The sequence below is a fragment of the Lonchura striata genome, chromosome 5, assembly GCF_046129695.1.
Source record: "Lonchura striata isolate bLonStr1 chromosome 5, bLonStr1.mat, whole genome shotgun sequence".
NCBI classification, from domain to species: Eukaryota; Metazoa; Chordata; class Aves; order Passeriformes; family Estrildidae; genus Lonchura; species Lonchura striata.
The window spans coordinates 61,364,947-61,392,590 of NC_134607.1; the positions used below are offsets into that span (position 1 = coordinate 61,364,947).

The 27,644-nt window shown below is 37.9% G+C and overlaps 1 protein-coding gene across 1 annotated transcript in view; it reads left to right on the forward strand.

Moving 5' to 3' along the window:
• PHTF2 (putative homeodomain transcription factor 2) overlaps positions 1-27,644 on the forward strand; it is a 63,465-nt gene that overhangs the window by 1,001 nt on the left and 34,820 nt on the right. Inside the window, exons 2-3 of the mRNA XM_077783649.1 lie at positions 13,453-13,529; positions 25,381-25,437. Coding sequence (XP_077639775.1) covers positions 13,485-13,529; positions 25,381-25,437 — 102 coding nt within the window. The 5' untranslated portion in view covers positions 13,453-13,484. The remainder of the gene's footprint in view (positions 1-13,452; positions 13,530-25,380; positions 25,438-27,644) is intronic.

The window sequence follows — 27,644 nt, forward strand, 5'->3', positions numbered from 1 at the left end:
AGGAACTGAGGAAAATTTACCCCACGGTACTAGAACTGTGCACGTGTTTGTTAATTTTACTTCTGTTTCTCATACCGTAGTCACTGAGTGTGTTTCTCAGCTGTATCAGATTCAGTGAAACTTTTGAGTCCATAGTGTCAAGCTCTGTGCCTGGTATTTTGCCTTTGACTGCTTTTACATGTTACTGGTCACTTGAAAAGTAATGCTGCCAAGTCTTGCATTTTGCTCCGAATTTGCCAGCGTCTTACCCATCTGTCATATAATTAACTGGAAAAAGTAATTAATTGGAAAACCTGACTTGTTGAAAGTACTTTAATTAACGTTCTGAAATTCTTTGTGATGAAATGTTCCTACAGAAAATACAGCTTGTCATACAGTTTGGAGACACGAGTTCTCTAATAGGAGTGAGACTGGGGATGGTGTGTCATCAGTAATTTGTCTGCTTATATCTTCCTGTTGATGGTGTTAAAACAGATGGTGGTGTCTGTTTTATCAGGGAGAAGTGCATCTTCAGCTGCACTTGGAGTGGTCAGTAAGCAGCAGAAGGATGTATTTCTGTTACATATATTAGTGCTTGTCATCAGACTTTGTTTTCCTGAGGTTAAGAGGCTAAAAGTGTTTTGTGCAAAAATCTCTGTGTTATAAATAGCTGTATGTATTTGTCTATTTTTGTAGCTCTGAAGTACTGGTGATCTTCTTTGGTTTGCCTCTTTGGTTGTAGCTCCCTGGAAAGGATAATCCTGTTCTCAGAAGTTTTATTTCTGTTCCAGTAAGTTGTTTATGACTGTATGTATGCATATCACCTTGATGGACTCCATTGTACAGTATTTGCAAGCAACTTTCATTTCTGAAGGTGAAGGTTGAGAGCAGTACTTGGAACTTGTGTATTTTAGATCCCAGTCCATGTTTGAAGTGGAATGTTTGTGCAGTTAAACGTTCTGTTGCTATGTTTTACTGCCAGTGTATGTTTTTATTCTGGATATAAATATTACAAAGGATAAAACATGAGCCTGAGTCACCAGAAAAAGAATTCAGAAACCTAGTTGGTTTCATTCAATGTTTGCACTATAATTTTTTCCCTTGTGCAGAATGTGACATACAAATAAGTTGACAGTAATTGTTGGGAACTCCATGGAGAATTTCAGGTATTCTGGTAGTACTGGATTTCTCCCAAAGCTCAGTTAGCACAGCTTGTCTCAAAAAGTTGATCCCAGCTGTATCCATAGCTGCCGGGCATTGGTGTGAATTCTGGGAGAAATCAAAGTCCGGTAGGTTTTGAAATAGGAAACAGTATTAGTGTGTTTTAGAGGGGGGACATAGGTGTGTTAAAGAATTCCAGTCAACCTCGTTTGAGGCAGTTGACCAGGCAGTGAGGGGTGGAGCGCTGCTGGACTTGAACAATGCTGTTCCTGTCACAGCTGGCAGGGGTCACTGGAAAGCAGTGGACTTTATTTCTTTCCTAATTCTTAAAAGATACATATACTCTCTTCCTGGGCTTTGTCTATGTATCTGTATTATTTTTAGTAGAAATACTGTTGAAGAAATTTTTTGTCTTTTCTCAGGACCCATGTGACTGAGAATGATACCAGTCAAAGATTGGGGTTTGGTTTTTCCTTTGTGTGTGAGGAAGTTATTTTTCTCATAAACAATGTTGTTTATGGATTCATCATCAGACAGTTTATGTGGATTTTTAGCAAGACTTATTAAGGGCATAAAGCTTGTACAATTGCCCTCTTTGTCTTCTCCCGTTTGAGTCACTTCTTACTCAGATAATGAAACTGAAGTTAATGGCAACTGAAAGACATTAACTACCTACACTGTGACAAATTTTTATAAAACTTTTGATAGGTAGTGTCTCAAATTAATATTCCTACCCAAAAAAGGCAGTCATAATTGTGTCCCTCCGTTCTCCAAGAAGTGAGCAGCTGCGGGGCAATCTATGTGCTAAGCTCTGAGCCATCAGCACTAGCCTACTTTGACTCCAGCCAAGCACTTGGGATGGTTGTTACGATGGGTGGGGGGGCAGGAAAAATATTATGGGTGGGGACAATGGTAAAAGCAGGCAGACGTAATTGCTTCTGCCCACAGAGCAAGGTAGGCCTGTTTTTTCTCTAATTTTTTTTGTTTTATGAAGGAAACAAAACAAAACTCAGGGGGTACCTGTCAGAGATACAGCTGCATCTTCCTGTTTGAGGACACTGGACCACCAGTTACTCAAAGATAAGTGGTGGTGTGAAAAGTAAGGCTTTGAAAGCTTTTAATGTCATGTTTTCTCCCTGGAGTATACTGTGCTGTTATTTATAAAGGTCCTTCTTGATGGGTACAGAGGAGGAAATGGTTAACTCTTTGAAGAAATTATATTCGAATTTTTAAGGAGGGCTCAAAGAGCTTTATAAATTGCCATAGGGGAAAAAAGAGTTAATACCAGTTACAGCAATAATGTATTGCTATGTAATGTTGGGGTATGCTCTACTTTTCATCATAGAATAATTTAGCAAAGGGTCATTGGAGGTCATCAGTCTGGTCCAGACCCATCTCAGAGCAGCTTCAAAGTTAGAGCAAACGTGTGTACATATAGATAGATAGCCATTGTGTTGTCAGGAAATTTAGAAATACAGCTTGTGTTTGTGCTGGGTTTTTTTGTTTTTTTTTTTTTTTTTTTTTTTTAGTTGAAGGGGAGGATATCAGGAGGTTCCTAGAACTATTCTCTTATTATTAAATCTATGCATGTGAATGGAATTTTTTCCAAATTTGTTTCTGCTGGGAATGCATGTAATATTCAGTATTTAGTTATTTGCTCATTTGAGGTGGTCTTGGTAGATGTTCTCCAAAGAGCTTAGATGGCTTTCTTGAATAAGTCCAAGCATTGGACTCCTATTTGCAAATAATTTGTGGTTCTGTTCTTAAAAAATAAAATACCATTGCAGAGTGGGAGAAGAAATTAAAGCAATATCACATCAAACGTGAAATCGTGCAAGCCTTGCATTTTGGAAGTTGGCCAGTGCCAGATGCTTTTGGGGTTTAGGTGGTTGGCAGATGCTGGCTTGGCAGCTAAACACGCTTCGTGTTGATGTGTCCAAGGGACAGTTTGTTCCGTGTGTGGCTCATGCTCTCCTTGGTGTTGGCTTCTGGCTGTTGTGCGGTCAGGTTCAGGGAGTGTTTGGATGGCCAAACACAGCCCAGTGATCTCTGGGGATGCTTTCTTGCATCCTGGGTTATGAAGCTTGAGATTCCCTCAGCTGTGTGTTTATTTTTTTTCCTTTATTATTGTTGTTATTGTATGTTTAAATAGCAGCTTTCTTTTTGAATGGGAGTTAAATCTTGGCTTCAGTGACTTCCTGTGACAGTGAGTTTAACAGTCTACTTATGTGTTATGATATTTCTCTGTTAAAAATTTAGCTTTGCTATCCTCTCAGCTTAGTTAATAAATAAAGTTGCCTGTATTACTGGGAAGATGTTGTATTCTTGACTTTATTTTCTGTTTTTCTCTTGAAGTCTCATTTAATTAATTATAATGCCTTATTTTTCTGTTCATAGTTTCCTGTTTCAATAGAAGAGTCTTTCAAGTTGTTGGTAATTCATAGCCCTTCTCAGAACTGCTCCCTCTATATTTTAATATTCTTCTCCCCGTAAAGTAGGTGTACTTCAAATCAGATTGCACAGCTGATAACAGAGCTGTACTGCAGTGGTTTCCTTGTTTTCTCCCTTTTATTCAGGTCTCCCTGCTCTTCTAACTGTATTATATTGGATGGCAGAGCTGACAAAGTTCCTTTCTGGATTTGAAATATCATTTTTTAAGGCCTTGAGTGGTGTTCATAGTTTACTCCCCCTGCCTTCCCGTACAGATAACATTGACATGGTTGATACTGAATTCCATTTATTTTGCCTTTTCATTGTTAAAATTTATGCATATTCTTAAGCTTTGCTAGTTTAAGATTGCCATCTAGAAATGTTACTGCTTCAGGTTTTCTTTTCTTCTTTGCAGTATAAAAGATAAATATAGTGAGCGCTGCTGGACCTTTCTACAGAAGCTTAAAATTTGGAATAATAGGACAGGGTTCAGTTCACTCTATTTCAGAACTTAATTTAGCTAGTACTTCATAAAAACTCTAGTCTACTGGTCCAAACAGGAGGAGGAGAGGAGAAATAGCCCTAATTAGTTGACATTACTGTGCTAATGGTGCTTGAGAAGGCTTATGGGGAGAGATGCAGAGTGTTCAAGCTGGCTGTGGTCAGAGCTCATGGGCTCAGCAGGGGCAGCCAGAGCCTGGGAGCTGTCTCCTCCGTGATGGGCTCCAGGGCTGGAAGCTAGTGACTAAAGGGCAGTGTTCTGTGGTGGTACTAGTTTAGAGTGGTTAAAACCCTTGTGGAGCCTTACAGCGCCATCCTGACCTTTGCCATCACTTGTGTGGATGTGTCTTTAGGAAGAGATTGCATCCGCTTGAAGTTCCCTGTTTAGGGCTCTGGGAGCCAGCAGGAATGTGGGGCGTCTCTACCCTTACCTGTCAGGGCCTGATGAGCAATGACATGGTGTCTGTGTTCATCTCTCTAGTAAAAGTCTGACGGTTGGAATACTTACCTGGAATTTGCCATTTCTGGATGCTCTCATCCTTTAGCAAGGTAGTCATCAAGCACATGTATGCTGTGTGAGGCCCTGAATGTCTGCCTCTGTCCCTACTGTGTGCTAAGGTGTGTGAAAGCTGGTGTGTGGGAATCCAGGGCTTCCCTCTGGCTGCCCTGGAAGGTCTGGAACCCTGCAGGGGGTCAGGAACCCCCCTGTATAGAGCCCCAAGAGACACTGTCTCTGATCTTTGTCCATGGAAAAAGAGTTTTCAATCTTACAGGATGAATTACAAGCTCTGAGTGTTTGATATGAGTAATAATTAAGTGTGTCACGGGTGCAAAAGTAAAATTTTAAAGATTCTAGTTTAGGGGTTCAAAGGGGACAAGATGGAAGAAATTGGATGTGTTTTGTCCTTTTTCTCCTTCTTCATGCCCTCCATGTTTCACTGTAGTGTTGGCATTTTTCTATTGGTTTAGGTTGGGGACGCACTGTTCAACATAGGTGACAGATATTGGCACGTTATTGTAAATCCAGCACAGGTAGTTTCTGGTATATAATGTTTGTAACATCCCACTGAGGGCAGAGCCCCACACGCTGCCCTGCAGGACAGAGCTGTGGCAGGGCAGCAGAACATGTTAGAGATAAACAGAATAAACAACCTTGAAACCAGCACAGACCAATTATGGCTTCTTCTTTGGCAACGGGGCAGAAAGAGACTTTTTACAATCTCGGAATCATTAATACCACAGATTCCGACACTAGTGGAACATGGAGAGACCAGACTAGGAAAATTTAGTCTGTTTGGTTTCAGGATTAGGGTGGTTCTGCATGAAGGAGAATGGGGGTTTGTGTGCACTTTGCCTTGGGCTGGCACTGAATGGAGGAGCTGCAGGCCAGTGGTCTGTGATCCAAGGAGCCTCTGGGCATTGATATCAGGTGATCAGTAGCCTGCTCTGTGCAGACTGGAATGCTGCTGTTAATCTTCATTATCCAGCTAGCTGATTGCAGAGAAGAATGTTGATTCCAGATTTTGTTCAGGGTTTTGGCTGGTTTTAATCAGTGTCAGTGTTTGGTTTTCATAGATAACAGACTATTTGGAAGTCTTTGATATCTTTCCAAAGGTTCTTTGAAAGTCCACATATGTTCTATCACTTGCTCTTGTCTATCAGTCAGTTTGACATGTCCAGAAATACTGATAGACCGAGACATGATCTTCCTGTGTAGAAACTGCTGATTAGACCCTATCAGATAGTCTTTCGGGTATAATGGTGTTCCATTTTTAATGATTGTTTTGAGGACCTTGCCAGATACACATGTAAGGCTTGTTACTCTGCAATTCCTTGCTTGGATCACTCCAGACACTTTTTTTTTTTTTAAGAATTTAAAAATTCATGCTCAGCATTTTCGACTCTGTTCCTACAGAACAGCGGCTGTTACAAGAGACAGCAGCTTTTTTCAACAGCTCAGCCTCTTCATGCCTCAGCTGCTTCAAAACTTGCTGGATAACTATTTATAGAACGTGATGCAAACTTGGTGATTTAGGAGTGGTTTTCAGCTTCCTGGCTGTAGTCATCAAGAAGCCACAACTCTGCTGTGCAGTGCCTGGTGACAGATAAACATGTCTTCCTAAACAAAAGTCAGTATTTCCAGTGAGCAAGATTTATTATTGCATTAAGAATCTCAATAAAGAAGAAAGCAGCATGGCATTTTATTTCAAATTGGTGACTATATTTGTTTGTTTGGAGTTTTTTTTCAAATATTTGTTAAGGCAGCTATATATATATATATTTGAAACTTGATGTTTATAGACATTCTGTTCCTTAATAAAGTTGTTACAGTTGTAAGAGCAGATGTATACATGCAAGGTTTCAGGGATTTCTCAGTATAAGGTTGCAAATGTTTAATGGGATATGTACGTGTGTGCATGTACTATTCAGTACAAAAAACAGGAATAGAAAGAACTTGAGATCAACCAGGTCCTGGTTTTTATTTAGTTTTTTTTTTTAAAGATACAGCATTTTCAGAAATGGCTTTTAGATCCAATGTGGTTACAGCAATTACTGTATTTGGTGAGAATTTTGAAACAGACACCCCTTTTAGTAGATAAGAAGCAAAATTCACTTGAGTATAGTTCCCTTTAAGGGCTTGGAGTTTTCTAATTATTGAACAGCGGGATGTTTTTAAATATTTGAAGCTTTCTGCTAATTGATAAATACTACAACAGGCTCAAAAGCAAATTCTGTGAGGTGTAGAATCTTGGGCTTCTCCATTCAGAATCCTTCCCCCCCTGTTTTTGTGGATTGGGTATCTATGAGATTGTGTCAGATTATTTCAAATGGAGCCATGAACCAGTTATGTAACAAATTTACGAAAGTTGCACAGATTTTAATGCAGAGATTCCAGAAGCCTCTGCAGCAGTTGCAACAACTGTACACAATGTTCTTTTACCATAACCTGAAATAAATCTCAGAAATCCTGATAGTCAACATTTTGTTGCTATTTCGGACAGTTGTGTAATTCACTGACGAAACAAGTATTCCTTGGGTGACAGTTATTTTGTGTGGCATTTCTTTGCTTCAGATATTGGTGGCTTTGCTGTGGAAGTGAGGATGGCTAGGTTGAGTCTGCTTCCAATCAGATTTTTGAAAGCTAGTTGTCACTACATGCTCTGTGCTGTGTCTGTGATATCTACCTGCTTGGCTGGTGAGTGATAAAGGGCATGAGCTTATAAGGAAATATGCAGCAGCAGGAATAGGATCAGATGCAGTGGTTTGTGGGCAGAATACTGAGGCCTGAGAAGGTATCAGCTTTTCATCATCTGACATCTTACTGGAGGCACAAGCAGGCATGGACATGCTGCCAGATGTTTGTGTCTGTCATCATATAAGACATGTTTGGTACATCTCTGTTCAAGAGCAGGGTTTGATACACAGCAGCATAGGGTCTGATTCATGTCTTATTGTCGCTGCTGTTGGCCTGATGAAGGAGACAAAAATCTCCCAGAATAGGCATCTAGGCATGTTAATTTTTTTTAATCGGTTGCTTGGGGTTGATTGCAATTTGGGGTTTCAGGTTTTTTTGTGGGGTTTGGGCTTTTGTTGAGCTGGAGTGAAGGGCAGAGTTTGAAACTTAACTCTCACGAGCAGCATCCTAGGAATGCTGGTAACCAGTTCTAGCAGAGTTTTGGTCTTCCTTGGGGAAAGCAAATATGTTAATTCCTTTTTATTTACAAACTGTTATGACCTTGGGTTGCAAGACAACCTGGGGGGGCTCAGTAGGCATGGCAGGAAGAATACTTTTCATGCTGGTTGCTGGATGTTATCCTTAAGTTAGCAGTGTCTGGGGTTTTCTTAATTTGACTATTTTCCTTTGGTTTTGACTGCTGCAGATTTTCTTAAGGGTGGCTGGAAGGAACATGATAAAACCTCCACTGAAAGGTATGAACCTGGGAGTGACAAGTTTCTCATTTGCTTGTATACAATTTGCAATTCTGAAATGCTATTTTGAGAACAGTGATGCATAGATAAAGTACTTAAAAAGAACAGTGAGTACATTGCTTAGTATTTGATGTTCCCTTTCAAAAAGGAGATGTAGGTTTAATGGTTTATGTGTAATACACATGAAAAATAAAGGTTCTTTTGGAGCATTGCTTTAAGGCTTTCATCCTATTCTTTGTAGCAGTGGCAGAACTCCCCTGGGTTTAAGTGGAGGAAGGATGAGTCCTGGTAAGTTTAGTGCTGTATCTGCATTACAGGGATGCCTCTTTTGGTTTGTTGTGTCATGGCAGAATCAGCTTTTTGTCAACAGCGGATGCCTAATGTGACTAAGCTGTTTATTTGGCTCATTTAAACTTAAAGTATCAAATAATGTCAGCAATTTGATGAAAATGTTAATTTGTATTTTGACGTTGAACTTAGGAAGTGAAGTTTTTTTTTCCTTCACTTTAAAGTTGTTTTCTAGCTGTGCCTGACACAAGTTTAATGCTTTCAGAGAGTCTGTATGATACAAGTGTTGCAATAAAGTTAGTAGTTTAGGCCATAGTCTTTACTGTTCTATGTCTTTTCTTACTCTACATGCCCGGGAATCTTAGTGAAAAGACACCTGTGATTGTGAAAGTGCAATATGTAGGATCTAACATAATGGTAAAACAGTTCTATCTTGGAAAGCAGTTGAAACCAGGTTGTAGTATTCTCATGGCTTTACATTATAACCTTTTTAGAACTGCCTTTATTTTTCTGAAGGCACTAAAACTCGATGACTTTTTAAAAAACATTTGATGCAAAAGCAACCTCGGTTTTGCAGTTTTAATTCTGATGATGTATAGTGAACATGCAACTTCATTGCATCATGAGTTGTGAAGGACACTCAGGTCTTGACTCAAACTCTGGATGGTATCCTGACCATTCTGGTTGGGATTGCTATAAAGGGAACAGGTTCCTTGAAATATTTAGTGATTCACAGTGTTTACAGACAGGGACACCAACTATTTGCCTATGCATCCTTTCTTGCGTTGTATTTTTAATTACGTCCTTTTGCTAGTTGACACTGCTTAGACTTATATATTTTTAAAAACCTTTTTTTTTTTCTTTGTCACTATGGAAGGGCACAATTTTATTCTTAACTTCTGTCAGTTCTGATTGCTTTAGACTGTCATTTAGAAATATATACATTTATGTCTGACTCGGGTCACCAAAGCCTTGTGGGATATGAGTAAAATTTCTAAATATACTTTGAATTTGTGTATATCCTATGTTACTCAATAAGCACTGCAGTACTGTGGGGCTTGCGTGAGCTCTTAGCTACCTAAAGACATCTACATATAAATTTCTGTGGCTTTTGAGAAACTGATACTTTGATGGCAAGGTGTATTGTGTAATATGATTATGCCCTGAACAGCAAAATAGCTAAGAAACCCCACCTTTGAATAGGGATCACCAAAACCAGGTAGTCCTCTCTATTGACCTTGAAGAAAGTAATGAATTCTTGATTAAAAGATATTGCTAGTTATTCATAGCATTAACTGTGGGTTTGATGGAAATGTAATGAAAGCTCTGTTGACTGTTACTGAGAGGTTGTGATCAACCATTTATATTTGGATGCTCTGTCTAATCTCTGAAGCTGGAAGTATTTTTTGTGTTGCTCTGAAGTCTTCAGCTAGTTAAGATTAACTTAATCTTGCTGTAGTTATTCTGCACAGGATGTTGTACAACTGAGTGCTAAAGCTGGCCCCTATCCTAGATGCAGGTATTTGACAGAGAACATGGAACAGAAGGCTGGGTCCAGAGAGGATGAGGGGAGAACCAGGCAGAAGAACAGGCACTGCTCTGTCTGCTTGTGTTTGTCTATCAGCTGTTTTCACGTGTTCACTTTTACCCAGTTGATGCTGGTGTGCTTCAGAGCCAGGCTTTTACAGGATCAATGCCAGTTGGAAACATGAGTGACTGAGTAAGTTGTAATGAATTTGCAGAGTTCTGAAATTTCTAAAATACTTAGTCTCTCTAGTCTAAGGTGTTCAGTGAGCTGTGGGCAGGTAGTGAGAACCAGGGCTGCAGCTGAAGTGTCTTGAGTTGTTTCCATCCATCCCTCATCCAGATAAGCTAGCTTCAGGCTGAGTCTGTTAAACTCATAATGTCTCATCTCACCTCATTAAGCCCCCCAAAACCTAAAGACAAAATAAAAACCAAGCTAGCTACTACAAGCAGAAACACTGCACAGAAATAATTAAATAAACCTTTTCACCTTTCATTACTGTGCTGTCTTAGAAATGGTTGTGCAGCTCTTCAAGAAAGAATGTGATATTTCCTAGTAGAGGTATTTTTACTTAGCACACCAAACTCTGTTTTGAGACATCCATCCCATGATTTTGTCATATTTACTTTTGTAAGCATAATCTTTGCATTTGTTTATGCAAATATGTATGCAAATAAGCTTTAAATGTCACCAAAATAGATTCTAAGGAGGATTTAATGCAGAGAGTTTCTTAAAAATATGAAAACCATGGATAATCTAAATAACAGGTTTGTTGATAGAAATCAAATAAAGCTACTTCTTTATATTTGGTTTATAGTTTTGTGAGGTAATTGTTTCTTGAGGCAAAGGATTTTTGAGTGAATTGAAAAGCTACTGCAAACAAAGGTTACTGCCTTTAAAGTGTCTGATCCATTTTTAGCCATATTCGACACAGTTTGAAGTCTTGAATTTATGAGTTAATGTTTGGTTTCCTGAAAAATAATTGACCTTGGAGAAAGATATCAAGTTAATATAGCTGTTGAGGGAAAGGTTTCTGTCCAGGTTCAGGGTTTTTACTGCTGATAATGAGTTGTTCCAACCTTTTTCTCATCCTGTGATTAGGCTGGTAGGAAGCAGGGTGTATTGTATTTGAGAGGGGTGTTATTTAAAAGAAATGAGAAGGAGTTAAAGGTCCTCCAAGAGGAGGTCATAAAGGCAGGGAAGGTGAGGGTGTAAATGTGATCAGTATCTGTGTGGCCCCTTCCTGCACTGCACCCCAAAGGGTTTATAAAGTCAAGTTTAATTGAAGACATTTTCCAATAAGAAAGCAAGTCTTGTAAGCTTTGTATGGGTGAGAAAGAAAGGTGACCAGTCTATGTGATATGTCAGGTTATAGCAGTCTCTCTTGAACTCCTTCCTTTATGTGATAGTATTTTTATATTTATTGTGCCAACGGATTCTTAATAATTGAATTTGCTCTAGAAAAACAGACTGATCAGAAACAATCACAGATGTTGATAGAGTCATGGCTGCCAGCTTTAACTGTCTTCTTGTGACTTACATGATATTTTCAACAGTGGAAAAATTGAGGTGTTTTCTTGCTCAGTGGCACCAATTGTCAGTGTTCTGATATTTCTGGAATTTTCAATGACTAAGGTCTCTGAGACATTTTTCTCTTGAGTTGTAGGTTTATCTGAAGTCATATAGAAGATATAGGAATTGCACTGTTAGAAATCTCAAAAATAGGTTCGTTTGGAAACAGGAAGATGTTTGGCATTATGTATCTTAGAAATCCTCAGGCACTGATATAATATCAATCTATTTGTCGAAGATTTGTACTACAGTGTATATGGTACATGTCCAAGCTAAGGCAGTATTATTTATATCTTTTAAATAATGAATTGTATAAAATAGGAGTATGTCCATGAACAAGTCAAAGGAGAATGAACAAACAAATGTCAGTGCAAAACTGACTCTTTTGGAGGGTCATTTTTTAAATAAATAGAATCATACTGAGTTGGAAGGGAGCCATAAGGATCATCAAGTCCATCTCCCTGGCCTTGCACAGGACAACCCCATCTATGTGGCCCTCCATTGGATGCTGTCTTATAGATTAATGTCTTTGTGTTGTGGTTCCCAAAACTGCCCCCAGCCCTCGAGGTGAGGCTGCCCCAGTGCAGGGCAGGACAATCCCCTCCCTTGCCCGGCTGGTGATGCTGTGCCTGATGTCACCAGGACAGGGTTGGCCCTCCTGGCTGCCAGGGCACTGCTGGCTCGTGTTCAGCTTTCCTTGAACCAGGACCCCAAGTTTTGCAGCTTCTCTCCAGCCTCTTGTTCCCTAGTCTTAACACACAACCAGGGTTGTCCCAGGTGCAGAATGTGGCACTTTTCCTTGATGCACTTCATATGGTTAAAACCTGCTTTAAAGAAAAAACAACCCAAACCCTGAATTTTTTGGTGATGAATGACATACAATAAAGTGCCACGAGTTTTTCATAAAGACACTCATTTTAATCCATTGTACAGTTTTGGTTTCCATTCAATTTGTTGAATGCTGCATTTTTCTTTGGCTTTCTTACCTGTGTAAAAGCTGTAAACAAATGTCTTTAAATCAAGGTGTAGATCCCAAATAATCTTTTACTATAAAGACTCCCTACAGGTTAATAATTCTTGCTTCCTTTTAATGAAGAAATATAAGGTGTAGTATTATTGTTGATACTGACAACTTAAGCATAATATTTTTACTCAAGATGGATCTTGGAAAATGCTTGATGTATAGTTTGGTGTTTGGGGACTAAGTCACTGCCATCCATGTGACATCCTTAGCCATGTCCTTGCCATCAAGGAGGCCGCACCTGGGTTGCTGGGTCCAGTCCTGGGCTTCCTAGTACAAGAGAGACACAGATATACCTGAAGGCTTTTTATATTTTCCTTTTTTTTTTTTTCCTCTTTTAATGAACTCTGGCTGACTGATTACATGAAGGAAGATGGTAAAAATTAATTTAAAGATACAAATATTTTACATGAGCTGAAAGTTTGGGCTTTGGTCATTTTTCCATGCTGATTGCTGATTACAGTGGCATCAAAGATTAACTAATGCTATTGCTATTTGTTACCATTAAAAGAACCATACTATTCTTTCTTGGTTTTCTCTTTTTGACTTAGATTTGGTCTGCTGTTTTCATGAGGGTACTAGTTATGATTAGTGAAGTTCTAGGACTGATATTGTTTTCTTCTCCAAGTATGTCTAATAGTCTGTATGAATTTTTCTTGCATTTTATAATATAATTATTGCTGGACTTCAGAGTACTGTGTTGGGTTAATAACTGTATGTTACTTAATTTATCAGTTAAAAAAAAAGACTGTAGTAATAAAACACTTGTGAGGTTCCTGTGAGACAATGACAGATCATCTCTGGGCAGCCTGTGTGTTTTACTGGGTAGGAGGACAAAACTGGGATTTTGATGTCCTGTAGCAGCAGATTTGACATTTTTTGTTTGCCTAGAGGAGAAAGACCAAACTCTTAGCAAAATACAGATGAGGCAATGTTAAAGTAAATAAAGCTGTTCAGAGATTTGCAGGTAACGGGAGTGTTTCTGCATTCCCTATTTGGCCTTCGTAGGGAAGTGGAAGTAAAGTTCTTCTCTTTCTGTTAACAGCCTAAAATGACTCTGTGAATTCAGTGGAATAAATGGCGTCCAAAGTAACTGATGCTATAGTTTGGTACCAGAAAAAGGTAAGATTTCTCTTTGTTTTTATGGTGGCCTGTTTTGTTTATGTGTTAATATAATGAGTATAAAATACTTGTGCACTACTTGTTAGCATTGTATGACAGTGAGTAGCTTGAAACTTTTCTTCTAGAGGTAAATAAGTATTTAGTTCCATGAAATAGCTTTTGGTCTGTGTTGAAAACTCCGTACTCCCTTGGTTACCTATGCTCTTTGCATTCTCAGTAGAGAGTTAATTAACGTACAGGATGAATGTTGTTTCTATAGCACAGAAAATAATCCTTGTGTTTAAGTAAAAGGTAAGAATTGAAAAAAAAATTCTGTCAGTAACAAAAAAACTTTTGTAATATGTACTCAAAAGAGAGAGTCTTGGTTCTCTGTGGTTTAGTAAGTTTCTGTGAATTAGTGTTTTCCTGTCTAGCTGTCTTTTGGAGAGGGTACATTTTGTCCTTAAACAAATAATGGCAGCGGTCTTCAAAACAGAAATTCTGGTTAGCTTCTAGCAAAGCAACAGTCGCTTTCTAGAAATAATACTGGTCTGCTCTGTTGAGGTCTTTACAACAGTGAATTAAATGTACACTTGGAAGAGCAGAAAAACTAATTTTGCTGACTTAATTTATACAAGTCATTCAATTATGTATTAAAAACTTGAAGATCATTCACAGTTTAATGATGAATTTCTTGTCTGGTTTTTTGCCATTTACTCTGATTTGGAAGAAGACTTGTAAAAGATCTTATGTAATGAAATTCAGTGCAGGATCTCATGGAAGGGGAAAGTGATGCTGATTTTACCTGCTTCCACTCATTCTCTCATACACTTAATTCACTTACTGTGTAGTGATACCAGAATACTGATATCCAAACACCAAGCTGTGTTTGTATTTGGTCTGGCCAGGATCCCTTTGTGCTGTGCAAGAGATGCTGGGTGTCAGATCCTCATCAAGTGTGAGGTTGCTGATGATGATGGTGATGGTGCACTCTCCTTTGGAGAGATCTTTCATGATATTCAGCTTTGCATCTAGATGGTCCTTTGATGCAAGAAAGAGCCTGCAGTCTCTGTAAATCTTAAGTGAAGTTCATGTTTGTTGTCTGTTTTTTTTTTTTGTTTTGTTTTTTTGTTTGTTTTTTTTTTTTCAAATATATGTCTGTTTTTTGTTGATCATACAGTAAAAGGAATGGCACATTTGATATGCTCCAACTTTCCACCCTCCTGGTGTTAGGAAGGCAGGATGAGTCACTGTGGTGTGATTTTACAGAGGGAAGCCCTTCCTATCTTGATATAAACCAGCCATTCCTCAATTCTACTTTTCCCAGGACATTGCTCCTTACAGGATTACTTGTTATCAGTACATATCAGTCATTCTTTTAACCCTTGTTCTGTCGGGTTTTTTCCCAATGATTTCACATACATTTCCATTCCCTTCATTCATAGTAAAACTAGCATTTCTGTGGTGAATCTCTGCAGGCTTTTCTTTCTCAGAGATCTGCTTGGCCAGGAATTGCACAGTGCCTTTATAGCAAGGAGTTGTGGTGAGGTGGCTTCTGTTACTTCTAGAAGAACTGAGCTGTCTTCAGGAGGGATAAGATCATGTGTAATCATATGTTGGTCTTCTTCCTGATGTGAACAAAATTTAATTGCAGTCCATGTGGACTGGGATTTGCCAAATGAGAAAGTTATGTTGCTTCAGGATGAGGAAGTGTAATGTTTTGAGACAAATGGCTGTATTGCAGAAAAGTTGCAGATTTTCATGTGAACTAGACTGTAATTACTTAGGTGCCACATATTCGGGGTTCTCCTGGATCTGGCTGGTTGTTGGAACTCAAAATGTCTCTCAGACATTTTTAGAGGTTCCAGGCCTTGGTCAGAAGCATTTTAGACCCTGGCAGGCAGCTGAAAACAGCTGTGATTTTGAGTTTGAGCCATGGAATGAGTTACCAACTTTGGAGGTGGAACAAGCAGTCACAAAGGGTTAGATAGTATAGTAAAAGTAGTTACAAAACAGAGGGGAAATTTTTTTAGTATTGTACAGGGGGGTTTTAACACTTGTACAGGGGGGTTTTTACTTTGTACATGGGGGTCAGAAGTTCTAAGATGGAGGAAAGTGGGCTGATCCTGTTCTTCCTCCTTCTTCTTCCTTGCCTCCATGTTCTTGGTGATGTTGGCACTCACAGATTGGTTTAGAGTAGAAAAGCACTTGGTAATATAGGTAGTAGGTATTGGGGGAAAACTATAAGCATGTAATACGTAATATATCATATAAAAGATAGCAGCAGCCCTGGGCAGGGGAAGAGAAGAAGAAGACAGCAGACAGAGAGGATGTCAGGGTGTGTGTGTGCCTCTGCCTGGGCTGCTGACCAAGCAGCCGCAGCTCGAGAAGACAATTTGTTAGATAACTCACAATTAACTGCCCTGAGACCGAACAGCAAGAGCCTGAGCAGTTTTTCTTTGGAAGCACGGGTTGGAGGAGGAATTTCACCACCACATGGGACCCCAGAGCAAGCCTGGGGCTCCCACAGCTGGTAACCCCAAAGAGTTTTCCATCTCTTTAGTGGGGTGTGTGTGATCTGTTCCTGGGAGTATCTAGACTCTTTCACTTCTGCCCTTGATTTTGCTTATTTATTTATTTGCTTAAATCTGTTATGTGGCATAGTATTTTTTACCCATGGATTTGTTGTTTAAACCAAAGATTTTGATTTGGGGAACAGAAGAGTTGTGCTAGAGTTTAGTTGATACTAGATTTTTTTTTTTTTTTTGGTCCTTGCTTATGATGTCAAGATACTGAACTTTAAGACCTGTTGTTTGCTTCCAGTTTCATATTTCAATTTCAGTTTTTATTGTAGTTGTCTCACTGGTTAGACTTACTGAGTCATCACACCTGTAACTGGAATTGAAAGTGGAGAGGGATCAAAATGCAGCACATTCTGGCAGTAGTAGTTTGTTTCTGGGGCAAGAGAGAACCAGGGTTGCAGTCAAACCAGGGTTGCAGTATTGATCAAATTGATAATTGATATTATTTACCTCTATGATGAAGTGAGAAAAATAAACTGTTGTTTTGGGGAGGTGTTTTCAGATTAATTAATTGGTGTATGAATGCCTTGAAAAAGAAAGTTAGTTTCTGGTATTTCTAGTTACACATAACTAGGAAGCATTTGAATAGGTTGGGGCTGTGTAAGAAATACTGAGCAGGTAACTTACTCATTGTCTGTCTTAGTTATCAGGTTTAATGTATTTGTAAATGTATGCATTTGTCTCTCTACTGAGTTTCAAAGGTTTGTTGGTTTCTCAGGAGACATTTTTATATCTCTTCAATGGAAGGAGTTAAGCACTTGAGCTCTTCCAACCCTACTTAAGGCAAGTTTTGCAAACAGCAAGTTTACTCATGACTCATACTATTGTCTGAAATTGAGCTCCTTACACCAGGATGATTTAGTAATACCCTTAATTGTTTAAAAGGTCAGACCTTTTATTATGTAAACATGTTTTTCTGTTCTGACAATAGATTACTCTGCTTTTAGTCCACTGGAGCTCCTGATGGCAGTAATCAATCCTGAATTATTTTAAGTTGGATTGTAAGATTTCAGAGTGGTATTACAGCAGCGTGTTATTTGAGATACAAGGTTGCAAGGACAGAGTTTTAGTGCTTCCAGTGATTGCTTGCATTTCCCAAACAGTACAAATACTTTTTCAAGGCATGAAATCTGCTAGATACAGGTTGACTCTGTAGAAATTAAAATAAAGGAAACCTCTGCTGTTTCTCTTGATGCACTGGGGAGTACAGTGCTGAGATATATGTGACAAGGGGTTTGTCTTGCTTGTTTTCAGCCCTTGGAGCTGCCCTGCTTCTTGCAATAAAAAGGGAGTGGCAGGAGTGTCTGCATGGCTCTCTGGAAGGGTTCCAGACAGCTACCAAGCTCCTGCTCACATAGGTGCACCACTTGGTTAATAGCCTTAGGATTATGTGTATGTACCACAATACTGAAATTGCTTCAGCTTGGTAATTGATTATTTTGTGGAGAAAGCCATCATAGCGTTTCCTGTGAAAAAAATCTGACACCACACATTTATTGAAAACAATTTCAGTATTTAGTGGCATAACTTTTGCATGCTACTGATACTATATATGTACTTGAAGTATTGCCTTAGTAACAGTTACTAATGTTAAAAATAATAAAGTTATGAATAATTTAAAATACTGCTTCTTGTAACTTTTTGCATTCATTTCTTAAAATACTTTCAAGCTTTACAGATAATAATAGAGGGATTTTTTGGTCTGGTTTCCAGTTTGGAGAAGATATGTAAATTTACCTTAACAACTTTCTGATTTTCAGTCCTTACAGAAGCCTTGCTGCCAAAATGGGAAACTCCTTCTCCTGCAATATTACCAACAAATTTCTACAATTATGTTGTTCGTTCTCTTGGGGATGGTTGTAGGGGAAGGCAGAATGAAACTTACTGAATTGAGGCTGAGTTCTGCACCTGATTTCATATCATTTAATTCTGCCAGTGCAGCTTTCTGCTGCTTTGGGTGTCCCTTGGGTACGACTGTTAAAGGGCACAATAAAACAAATGAGGTATTTTCTCTCTCATGGCTTTAAAGGGCAAAATTAAAGTTCCTAATGGCATTGCTTTAAGATCTTAATATTCAGTGCTTTACAGCTCATCAGTCCAAGATTATATTTGCCTGTTTAGATTCATAGAATGGGCTGGGTTGGAAGGGACCTGAAAATTCATCAGTTTCTAACCCCAACATCTTCCACTAGAGCACTTGCACTTGGAGCACTTGCTAGTGAGGGCCAAGGCAAAAATATCTGAGTATCTCCAACTTCTCCATGTCCCTGGTAACCATCTCTCCTGCTTCTTTCCATATAGGGCCCACATTTTTCCTAGCATTCTTTCCGTCATCAACAAACCTGTAGAAGCTTGTTTGTGTTGCCCTTGAGGTCCCTGCCCATGTTTAACTCTATCAATGCTTTAACTTTCCTAACCTGGTCCCTGTATTAAGTCAATAAAGGAGGAGTTAAATGATAATTATATCCTACCTTGAAACCACCTGATTTCCTTTTTGGCACTGAATACACATGATGCATTATTCACTCTGGCACCAAAGGCAAGTTTTGCCAAATGGACAGGCTGTATGGCTATTTTATGTAAAACTTTGGATGCTGAAACTGGATTGATTTAGAAACATCTGACTTCAAGTGCTGAAACTTGACAAGTGTTGGAGCTGGCATTTGTCAGAGCATGGAGGAAGAAAATGTATTTTCAGATAGAGTTTCCTTCCATGTTTGGTACTCAAGTAGTTGCCTGACCTAGTGGGGATTTACCTTCAGTGTCTGTTTGGTGAGGCAAAACTGGTTTCTGAATCTGGTGCAAAAGACAATTCCAGCAGGCCTGTAGGCTCCCGTGCCTGCATTGCCTTCCCACAGACTTTCATACATATATTTAGTGAATTTGGTCTGGAAACTCATCCAGCTAAAACTAAGACTGCGAATCTACAAGGAGATGAACATATCTAATGGCAGGGGAATATCTAATGGCAGGAGAATGACAAGATGAAATCCCTCTGTCTTGAGAAGGGTTTGCTGATTCTTAAATAGTTTAAATTACACCTTGAGAAATTATAGCCTAACATTTTCTTCTCTCTTCCTGCGTGATCCAATTGATATTTTAGCCACCCAGACAAGGAAAAGCAAGGGGCAGCAAGGAAAGCATGCTATGGGAAATGGAAATGATCAGGGACATCAGGGCAATGCTGCTCTAAAATCCTAGTTGCGACACCAGTAAAGTTGCTGGATTTTCAGAGGTCTTCAGGGAATTGTACTGAATAATGAGCCTGTCAGAGTGGTTTTCTTTTCCCAGTTACATCTTGAGGCTGTTTTGTTTTGTGCAACTACATTATCATAAAAAAAAAAAAAGTTTCAGAGTTAAATTCTTAACGTTTGGAGAGTAGCTGGGTGTTCTTAGCAGTAGTGTAGCCATGGACCCAGGAATGGGATTGCTCTTGACCAGCTCACCTCAGGCAGCACCTAGGGTGCTGTGTCTAGCTTTGGTTATTTCTGTACTCTCATTTAGTTTAACCTGCAAACCTGGTTTCTAGCTGTTCTTCTGTATATAGTTTTTATGTTTAATTGTGTGATGAAAAGAGATGTTTTGTGGTTTTTTGTAGATATCTTAAAATTTGTAAACGGTTACTCAGGACAATAAATAAATATGGCTGGCAGATTTAAGAAGAATTAATCTGTAAAGAATAATTCAGAAAAAATCATGAGTATGTAGTTAATAAATGTTTAATTAGCTGTTACTGGACTCTGAGAGGGATGGAATCTCTAAAGTAAGCCTTAGTAAAATTATTGTTCAGTGAAATGGCTGTAAATACAGTGCTGTTGTAACTATTGGCAGAATTTAAGTGGGTCATTAGTTGGCAATTCAGATAGTTAATAATAAATAACTCTTAAAGTTAAAAACTAAAGTTTTGAATTGCTTGCTTAATTTTACTCTAAATAGCTGGTTTCACCTCTCTCTCTGGCACCAAACAGGAAGAAGGGAGAGGTATTGGGATATCTTAAAATCAGAAGTAAAAATTCAGCAGTTACAAATTCAAAGCTCTTTACCTTAGGATACATAACCTTAATCCTTTCACTGTCCTCCTCCATTTGACCTCTTGCTGTTAACCAGTGTACAGCTGTCATATAGTGATTTCTATCTATGGTTTATCAGCTAAGTTTGTCTTAGTTTAGCTTGTCCAGTCCATATATCCACCATAAACAAAATTGAAAAAAACCTACCAATAGAAAGACCCCATCCCAGGACTAGACATCTACTCCAACAGAGGTAATTATACTGCTGAGCTACTAGAGCATTGCCTTTTCTGCAACAGGGATCAGTGCATGTAAGAAATAAACTGGAGTTTAAAATAACTTGTATTAATCCTGTTCTAAGTTTTGAGAAGATATGAGACATTGTAAAAATCAATAATATTGCCCATATAGAAATTGCTTATATATGGATATTTTAATACTAAAATTGATACAGGAAATCATACCATTATTTTAATTATGTTGGACTGTAGAAGTTAATAAAGGATATTAGTTAATATTTTAGCACTAAATATTTCAATAAGGTGTCAGGCAGTCTAAGGAAGTAACTTTGTTATTTATTTACTGAACTCCAGATCTTACATATTTTGAATTTGTAATACTTTTGTGATGTGTCTTGTAAAAGTGTTTAGAGGTTTTAAAGAGCAAAGTTTAGCACACAAGTTTCATTATTGATAAACATTAAAGTTTTAAGATCCAAGAGGAAATACTATGTATTCTTAGGATTATAATCTTTGCTAGTCTGCATGGTCATAAATTATAAATGCCTCTTGAAATATTGATCAATTCCATTAGAATCAGAAGGGCCTTGCGAGTATTGGGCTACAGGTTGATAGCATCACTACATTAGCTTAAAGTGAATATCAGTGTCATTCACAAAGCTCAAATTCAATCTTGATGCACACGTGGCTTGTTAGGAGAAAGGCACTAGGAAGAAACATTGAGCAGTGCTAAAGCCCTTTCCACTGTGCTTTGAACTTAAATATTGCTGTGCTTTCAATATCTTAACAATTTACTTAAGCTAATTGCTATTGCTGTTACACGTCCAAACGGTACAGGTGCCAAATTTCACATGTATGAAGAAATTTGATCAAATTCTTCCTGACGTATTTGACTGGAAAAGAATAAGTGCAGTTATTTTAGATAATTGCAAGAGATGCACATATATCTTAAACAGAAAATGTTGAGGAGTCTGCACTTCAAAAGGATCTCAAATTTATTTAATCTTTCAGTAAAGAGCTAGCCTTATTGAGTTTGTCAAATGTGTAATTGTAATTTCCCATACCAAGTCGCCTACAAATTAGATTTTTTTTTTAATTATTACTTGTGAGAAAATTTTTTTGAAGAAAACCTATTTGAAAGTTTATTATACGCTGTTAATTTAGGATGTTAAACACCTGTTTCTCTGTTGTGAAGGAGTGGCTGCAGTTTTCAGTTGCATTTAATTCTTTATATTCTGAAAATTTTTATAGTTGCTTGAAGAATGGTTGCTCATTCTGTGAATGTATAAATGAGCAGAATCCCTTTTATCTTCTTTATTTGGTATTCATTGAGGTGTGGGATCTTCAGAATTTTAGAGGTAGCTGAGTTGGATAGACTGGATAAAATCTTGGCATTGAGGAGACCTGGGATGCATGATTTAAACTGTGTATAAAATGACATCTACTATTTTATCTACTTCAGCTACAGGTAGGTTATACCAGAATTTTTAATATCTGTAACGTTTTACTGACAAGTTTCCTATAACAAGGTTGTGTTGATGCTTGGTGATGAAAATTACATTTCAAAATGAGACAATAGGCTTGTTATCTAACTTTTTGTTAATTTATTTTCTGCCAAGTCGTAAGAAATAAAAAATGCTATAGAATACAAGTTTGGATTAGGTATTTAATAAATTAAATTAGAATAAATTTCTGTGTGAAATCAGTAGGATAGACTGATGGATTGAAAGTATCAGTGATGAGCTGTTACACAAATAGTCTTGTGCTAAGTCTTGAAGAAATTTTAGAAGCATTTCTTGCAGCTGTGTACTTAAAAATGGGACTGTTTTTTTGACTCCCATGTTTTGTACTTTCAGTTTTCTCCCATGGATGGTGCAGAATTTGCAGCTGTGAGGGATAGGAATCCAGGCACAGTGGGTGGGTGGTCAGTGGGTACTGGACTTGGTCAGGGCATTCCTGTTGGCAGAATAGCTCCAGCCCAGGGAGCCTGAACGCCTGGTCTGGGAGGAGCCCTGGGACAGCTGCATATTGAGGGAGACCTTGCTTTGATCAAGTTTTGTGTCTATTTAAATTATTAATCATTATTATTATAATTTAAATTATTTATTTAAATTATTCCAACCTTACCTTATCTCTGGAAGGTTATTCCTTCCTTTTACTTGCCTTTAGAGCTTAATTTCTTTGGTGCTAGACTAGGTGCTATGCTTCTTTTCCATGTCCTGCAGGTATGTACAGTTATAAGGAAATACATGAATAGCCAAGAGCTTATATTTGTTTTAGATTTACATTAGATTTAGCATAAAGCAGAATTCAAATGCAAATACTTGTAAATCCAAACTCTTTGAAGCTGGAATTTGGTGGTGCACTCAATAATTTAAAACTAGGAAGGTTTGCTAGTATTAACTTACCTTCTTCAATTCATTCACAAATGATGTTGATTTTAATTCATCCATGTGTCTAGCATCTTTGGCAATCGTTATACATTATAATTTAGCTTGCTGTAAATGAAAACATACCTTTCAATGAATTCTGCAAGATGCATTTCACAAACTCTAAATCTTCTTTTCTGACATAAAGGAGAGAAAATAAAATTAACACCTGTGTTTTTTGCTTGCCTTGTTTGAGTAACACTAGTTCTTCCTATTTTTGTTTATTGTGGGAAATGAAGTGTGCCAGTATCCCTACTTTATAATGTTGCATTTGTTTTCATGTATTTTCATCTGATACCTTTGGGAGAGAAGTGTAGAGGGATGCTTATGCAGATGGTGAGAAGGGAGGTTGAGTATCAGGTTGGAATTTGATGTGCTGAGTCACACACACACCTGCTTAAACTTTGTTAAAACACAGAGGTGCTATGAAGTAGATTAAAAAAGAAACGCCAAACAAAAACCATGTGAGAGACTGTAATGGTACTTGCTGTCTGTAATTCTCTCTTCCACTCCTTTCAGTTTGCACCAGCATGCCTTGCTGAATAGTCCTGTGCTCAGATGTCACTAAGGTTGATCAGAGGTAATTGGACAGATCCACTTCGCCAGTAAAACAGCTGTAAAGGACCCTGTCCTTTAAAGTAGTTCTGTCTCTCATTTTACCTCCTGATGGAAGAATTGCTTTACAGCACAGTGTTAAAAGGGAAACGTGAATAGCAAAATCCCTGCTTCTTGTCTTTTTGTGGAGATGGAAGCTGCTGCCTAAAGAGAGAAAATAAATATTTGTAGGAAAACAGAATTAAGATTTTAAATCAGTCGATTTCCTTGCGTCAGATATCTTCTGGGGTCTGTTTCCTGGAATTCCTTTACCAAATGGTCTGTTATTTGTCTAAAAGAAGAGCACTGTTTTAATGACTTTCAGCTCTATACTAGTTTCAGCTATGACTGGAATTATGAATGGAGTTTGCTTTGCAGCTTTATTGGCACAAAGGCTTCCCTCCACGTTTGCTTGTTGAATAACAGAGAGGGACACAGACTTTTATTCACCCTTCTGTCCTTGTAGGAAGAAATTTTTTTGGAAGTGGGGAGGGGAGGACACAATGTTATGCATAACAAATATTTCACTCGGGGCTGCTCTTAGCAAATTTAATGAAAACCAGAAAGGCCTAATTTCATTTGAAATTATTTTAGAGGCAAAGCCAGAACAATTAGCTATAAATGCCTGGGTGGAGTGGTTATTCAATATATTGACTTTTTACTTGCTGGCTGTTATCCAGGTGGGGTTAGCTGTTAAACTCCTTTGGTTTAATTACTTTAATTGTAGTGAGTGCTTAATTCGGCCCATTACTCTGCCTGACTCCTTGTTATTTTCCACAGTTTCTTTTTTTTTTTCCAAATGCGATGTGTGAAGTATTTATTATCAAAAAGCCAGTAGATTGCTTCTTTTGCAAAGTTTTAATGTAGCAAACTATAGAAATTGTTTAGCTCCTATGAATGGGAAATATTATTTCAATTTGGAAAGAGTAATTCAGTTTGCTGTTCTCACTTTCAATCTTAGATCTGCTGTAGTTGTGAACTGGAAGGAGGAGTGACACTCCTGCAGTAAAACTGAATTTATGCAGGTTTGCAGAGATGATGGGAGTTCTCTCTGTTGGGTGTCTGACTGAGCTGCTTGTCACCTCTGCAGGCTGGAAAGGGATCTTCGAGTCTCAGGAACTGCATCTGTCTCTCTCTCATGACCTAAAAGTGATCTTACACTTAACTGCTCAGAGTTTGTGATCTGAATCAATCCCCAGATACACAAGATTTAGGTGTCTAGGTAGAACAGCTGGGATGACAAGGCTTTTAAATTGTCATAGTGAAAGAGATTATTACTAATTATTACCTAGAACTGTTTAGCTAGAGTTCAAAGCAATCTGCTGATCTCTGATAGCTTCTTACAAGACTTGGATATGTTCTCTTGTATATTGATTTGTTCTTGTCACCATCTTGAATCCCGAAGTTTCAGGTTGTCTTTCCTATAAATGTATGACAGTCAATGGGGAAAAGTGCTGTTTCTTCATATTCTTTGGGTTCCCCCTGGGCTATAAGCGGGTTGATTACCAGCCTGACCATATATCTGCAGTGCACTGTTAAGAGATAAAACTAAAACCATCTGGCTTTAAAAGTGTGTGGAGTGGAATAGGAATTATAGATGGTTTTAAAAAAAATAAACTGAGGGTATGGGTTGAACTAGATGTGCATATTTCTTTTGAAGTTATCTGAAAGACCATGTCAGTGTAGCTGCCATGGTTCTGCTCTCTGTCATACAGAGGCTGCAGTCCTGACCTGGGGTGGGAGGGAGCGTGGTCTTCCCAGTGCTCAGGCTTGCACAAGTCCTGGGGTGAGGCTGGGGCTGTGTGTGGCTCAGCTCTCCCCTCTGTCACACTCTGTCACTCTGTCACAGTTCAATTACAGATCAGCTTGATCCTGTCCAGCCAAGATAAAAATTTCTTTGTAAACTCCTCAAGGAAATAACTTGCTGGCTTCATGCTTCTCTTGTTGAAAGTTGATTTGATTTCATTTTGTTTGATCAATATATTTTAAATCCTAATGTAGATTTTTTTTCTTTTTAGATTGGAGCATATGATCAACAAATATGGGAAAAATCAGTAGAGCAAAGAGAAATAAAGGTAATAATGCAGCATTTAATTTTTTTTTTTTTTGATGGTTGTGTATGCTGAAGTAATCTACATTGTATGTGGTGGTATTTAATACTGGTAAAGTAAAACTAGACTTCTGGAGTGTAACCAAATGTAACCAGTGTACTATGCTCTATTTATTTTACATAATTAATAACTCTGCACCATTTAGTGTGATGCATCTTTCTGTATCTCAGTACTTCTTTTTATTTTCATTTATTATAAGACAGGGGTTACTTGTGTTAATAACTCTGTCTTTCACTTTTCTTTGTGATGAATTCTAATGTCAGTTATCTGAGCTCTCTTTGCTTTCAGTTAGTTACCTTATACCTGCAGTTTACTTTCCCTCCTTTATGATGCTGTCATTGTTTTGTACAGTTTATTAGACTGGTAAGTACCTCAGGCTTTGTTTTTCTGAACAAGCAGTTTAACAGTGTTCTGTGCATTTTGGTTTAACTAACAGTACCATCAGTGTCTGCCACATTGCTAAATTGCTTTGGATATAAAGGAATCAATCCTGTAGGTACTGCTTCTATGGGTCGTATATGAAATACCCATGATGTTATTTTACTTGCAATTAACCTTTTTTTTTTTCCTCCAACTGCATGGAGGTATTGTGCTATTTCTGCATGAGTTTTGAGGTGCTGCTATTACTTGACATAAGTAAAATGTACATTGCTTCAGTTTTCTCAGGGATGGGTTTTTTCATCCTCAGTACTTGAACAAAACTGTATGTGGGGGCTTGCTTGCCTTCTGTGGGAGCTGTTATTGCCCTGAGATACATAGTTTTTAAACAGAAATTTTGTACATTATGTTGGACCTCATGGTATTTCAGAAACACAGCTGAGCCTGGCGTTACCTGAAGGGTCCTTGCCATGGTCATGGAACCCCATCACAGCTATGAGAGGAGTTCATTAATTAACTGCTGCATAATAGCATGTTATTTAAATAGTTATTGCATATACTTCCCTGTGCTGACAGCAAACAGCATCTTGTTTGGCTCAGGAGTCCAATAGCTAACAAATTACAGCTGGTGTCTGAGTTTGGGTTGACTGAATGAAGTGCAATTTGGGTAACACCAAGACATGTGACTAAATTCAGGTATTGCACATTAGTGCTTTAATCTCAAAGATCCTACAGTGCTTTGACATTATAAATTTATATATTATGTAATGATTTATAAATTAAATTCACTAAAAATCTGAAAAAGTAATATATTTTAGTAGAAAATGCATTTATCTTACTACAAATTTATGATTTAGTTATAACTAATAGGATCTATTAAGATTAATTTCTAAATTTGTGTAAAAGAGTTTTTACAATAATAACAATTATTTTAAAGTATTCTTATTTAAACTTTCTTTTGCTAATGCTTACCTGAAAAGTGTTTGGTGCTGAATAGAAATCATATGTACTAACTGGATGGGTCTGAGCATTATAAAACCCTGAAAATTATTTTTTAAATAACTGTAGTCTGAAATTGCTTTTTTCCATGTATTTTAGAGATTTGTTATGCATTAAGAAGTGTAGAAATTGCATCTGAATAAGAGGAATGCTTCTACTGTGTGTGGCAAATAGTTCAGGAGCCAACTCAGTGAAGTCCATGGACTTCACTTCAAAGTACTGTTTGACCAATTGAATTTTTAAAGAATGAGTCACCATTTCTTTTCCTCTGAAGGCCACATCAAGTTGTACTCTTGACTTAGTTTTTTCACAGTTCTTTCTTTAACATGAAAACATAATTTAAGCCACAGTGGTAAATTTTTCCTAAGGTTGAGCATGTGTTTCTGGGAGATTATTTCTTCCAAGAGGCACATCTTTATTTAGACTTTCAAGAGAGATCTTGTGGTCCATAAGCACTAATATATTTGAAAATTGTGATATCATTCAGCATTTTCTTTTTAAGCTTCAGCTTTCTTTATGAAATAGAGTGGCCCACTTATGCAAGATTCACAAGAATCTGTAGCTGATTCGAGAATTACAGTAATTTCCAGTTCTAATTATGGGCTTCCTTTCTCATTCCACATAAAATTACTGCAGTTTTAGGAGCAGTTCTCTAAAAATCTTGCATTATAAGGTCTTTGTAGTGCTTGCATTTAAGATACAACTGGTTGTCTCTGCCATCCTCAGAGAACATTGTCCTATTTATGTTTCAGTTGTGTATTACTTTTTTTTTTGTTTCAAGTAAACTTATTTTT